This window comes from Penaeus monodon, chromosome 13 (genome assembly GCF_015228065.2).
Source record: "Penaeus monodon isolate SGIC_2016 chromosome 13, NSTDA_Pmon_1, whole genome shotgun sequence".
NCBI classification, from domain to species: Eukaryota; Metazoa; Arthropoda; class Malacostraca; order Decapoda; family Penaeidae; genus Penaeus; species Penaeus monodon.
This window is the reverse complement of record NC_051398.1, coordinates 7718070-7720569: the sequence shown is the minus strand read 5'-3', so window position 1 is coordinate 7720569 and position 2500 is coordinate 7718070. Positions and strand designations below refer to the sequence as shown.

At 40.7% G+C, this 2500-nt stretch overlaps 1 protein-coding gene across 3 annotated transcripts in view; it reads right to left on the bottom strand.

Moving 5' to 3' along the window:
* Positions 1-2500, bottom strand: part of LOC119580090 — a 17160-nt gene that overhangs the window by 12689 nt on the left and 1971 nt on the right. The window contains exon 2 of one of the 3 annotated variants that reach the window (XM_037928001.1): positions 2167-2500. This exon is cut by the window's right edge and continues 178 nt beyond it. The exons of the other annotated variants lie outside the window; for them this stretch is intronic. Within the exon in view, the coding sequence (XP_037783929.1) occupies positions 2167-2172 (6 nt within the window). The 5' untranslated portion in view covers positions 2173-2500. The remainder of the gene's footprint in view (positions 1-2166) is intronic. 3 annotated transcript variants of the gene reach the window in all.

The following is a 2500-nucleotide window of genomic DNA, read 5'->3' as shown; positions in this document are numbered from 1 at the left end:
TAAAGAGATGGTCCATGTATTATCCTTGGACAAAACTGGGAAAAAGTCCCTATATTATATTAGAACACAACTAAGAATGTCCCATGTTTGGCAGAATGTATCATACCCCATGTTTATACTAGAACAAATCTAAGAGAGTCCTATGTTTAACAGAAGTAATCAATATAAAATGTGGATACATTTTTTTTTTTACATGCTGAGCCTTAAAATCTCAGCAAGTCAAAGAAAGACTCCAGAATTCCATCAATTCTTCTTAGTGGTCTAGAATTAGAACGAGTGAATGACCTATCACGGCGAATAAGCATTAAAGAGTCTTCTGTCACCTATTAAACCTTTCTTTTGAAGACTTGATTATTTAAGACAGTGGCTGAGCAGACTGTGAGCTGATGCGTGACTGTGTTTATTGAATAGTCTTGAGTATTGAAAGTCAAAGTGATAAACAGTGACAAGTTCTCGCAAGTTATGAGTGGTCTGTGTGGGAGTTCTTAGTGATTAAAGCTGATTAAATCCTTACAAGTTCACGGTTGTTATGCCTGACAGAAAAGACTGGTAAGACAATACATCCACAGACGAAATAAAGGGAAAGAACTATCAAAGAAAAAAGAGTAAAGGGGAAGACAATGTTTAATTCTGTTGAAGTTATAATACATGGTGATCTCCGTGTTTACATCTTAAAAAGAAAAGAAGCAACAGACCGATGTAGAGTTATTCTGAATCGAGATTTAGATGAGATACTATAAAAAATCACTAATTTAAACACTATTGTTTTATTACATATCTGTACCTGAAGTTGAAATATACAGAATAAAACACAGAATCTAGAAAATGAAAATAAATATCAATATTCATTTCATATGCCCTGAGATGTAAATGTGGGGTATGTGTACAGTTTGTGTATATCACTCAAATGAAGTGTGTATGGAAGCAACCCCTCTTTGCTTCCAAACAGCAGGGACCTTGTTCATCTCAACTTTCATATATCCTTGACCGATTTACTTAATTTGACCCACAGTCCTCTATCTAGGATTATCTCAGGAAGAGATAACATTATGAGCTTGGAGGACCGAGCCTAGCAGCCAGCCTCAGTTGGCGATTCAAAGTAAAAGTAACAAGTCCTAATATGTTCTTGAAATTACAATAAGGATAAGTCCGATATGCGATGCTTAGCCTCGCCCGGGCTATACCATGAGGGGAGCCCGGCCTGTGTCGACTACTGCCGACTCGCTCACTTGTGTCAGCTGGTGCTGACTCGGCTGAACCTAGTCCTTACCCGCCGTGGTGCCCAGCCACAGCAGTAACCTCCAGGCGACAGTTGCAACTTCTCGCGCCTGGGCGGGGCGCGAACCGCCGACCCCTCGGATGAGAGGCCGACACGTTACCACTGTACTAGCCTGGAGGCTAATTTGAAATTACAGTTACTCGTTGGACACATGAACCTGCTAACGAATTCAAAATAAAGACCTACTGCAAAATGTGGCTCCAGAACATGATAGAATCTGGCTCATTCTGGTATACAACAAAACGAAGATGTTAAGGACCCTACCTTGGTCTTCCTGTGCAGGTAGCAATATCTCCAAATACTCCTAGTAAGAGAGTTGAAGTTTTCTACTGCCGGGCCACTCCATCAGTTGAGTTTTTTGGCCGATTCCACAATCATGTATTGCACTATACAGATTTATAAAGCTCCGGAGGATGTCAAATTCTTCACCATGAGCTAGTGATGTATCAGGTATCAGATTTTGTAAATCCGAGGAGGCAGATGTGGGTTTTTCTGTTTGCTAAATTGTGGATGCGAATTAAAATGCAGGTAATGAGCCTTTTGAGGTTTGTGGGTGAAGATGAGATCTGGCATGTTCGCATACATGTAGATGTGGATGCAGATGTTGATGCATACATAATTAACACAACAAAGTGGTGGCTATTCTCTTATGTTAAAATAACAATTACAAGCAATGCAGACACCTGGCAGTAGATCATAAAGTTTAAGACTTGCAAGGGATGCACATGACCATGTATGGGAGTTACAAGCTTATTTCAGTTTTCATTCTCAGGTCTTATCACAATATTAATGGGATCAATACTAGGGCCACAACACTACCCACGTCCATGCTAACGGATTGGTGGCTCAAGCTGATATAACCACTCAAAATACTCAACCCAACTTACTTGCATCTCATTAAGATCTGGCTATCTGCTGAGCAAACCAAAATCACTTGCAAGGAGTTTCTCAGGACGCTTATTAGGACATGCACTTGTTGCAACTCTCACTCTCCAGCCATTTGAGTAGTAGAACACCTCTAGCACATGCAAGATAAAGTCCTACTTTGTTCCTGGATCGTCACCCTTGGGCTACTGAATGTTTCACATTTGAAAGTGTTTCACATTGTTGAAAAGTCTGCTAGGTTTTCAAGCACAGTCACTTAGAACACTTTCCCTTTCTCAGGCTGTCTAGGTAAAACACTCTGGGGCGGCCACAGGACGGACTAAGGTAGCCACAACA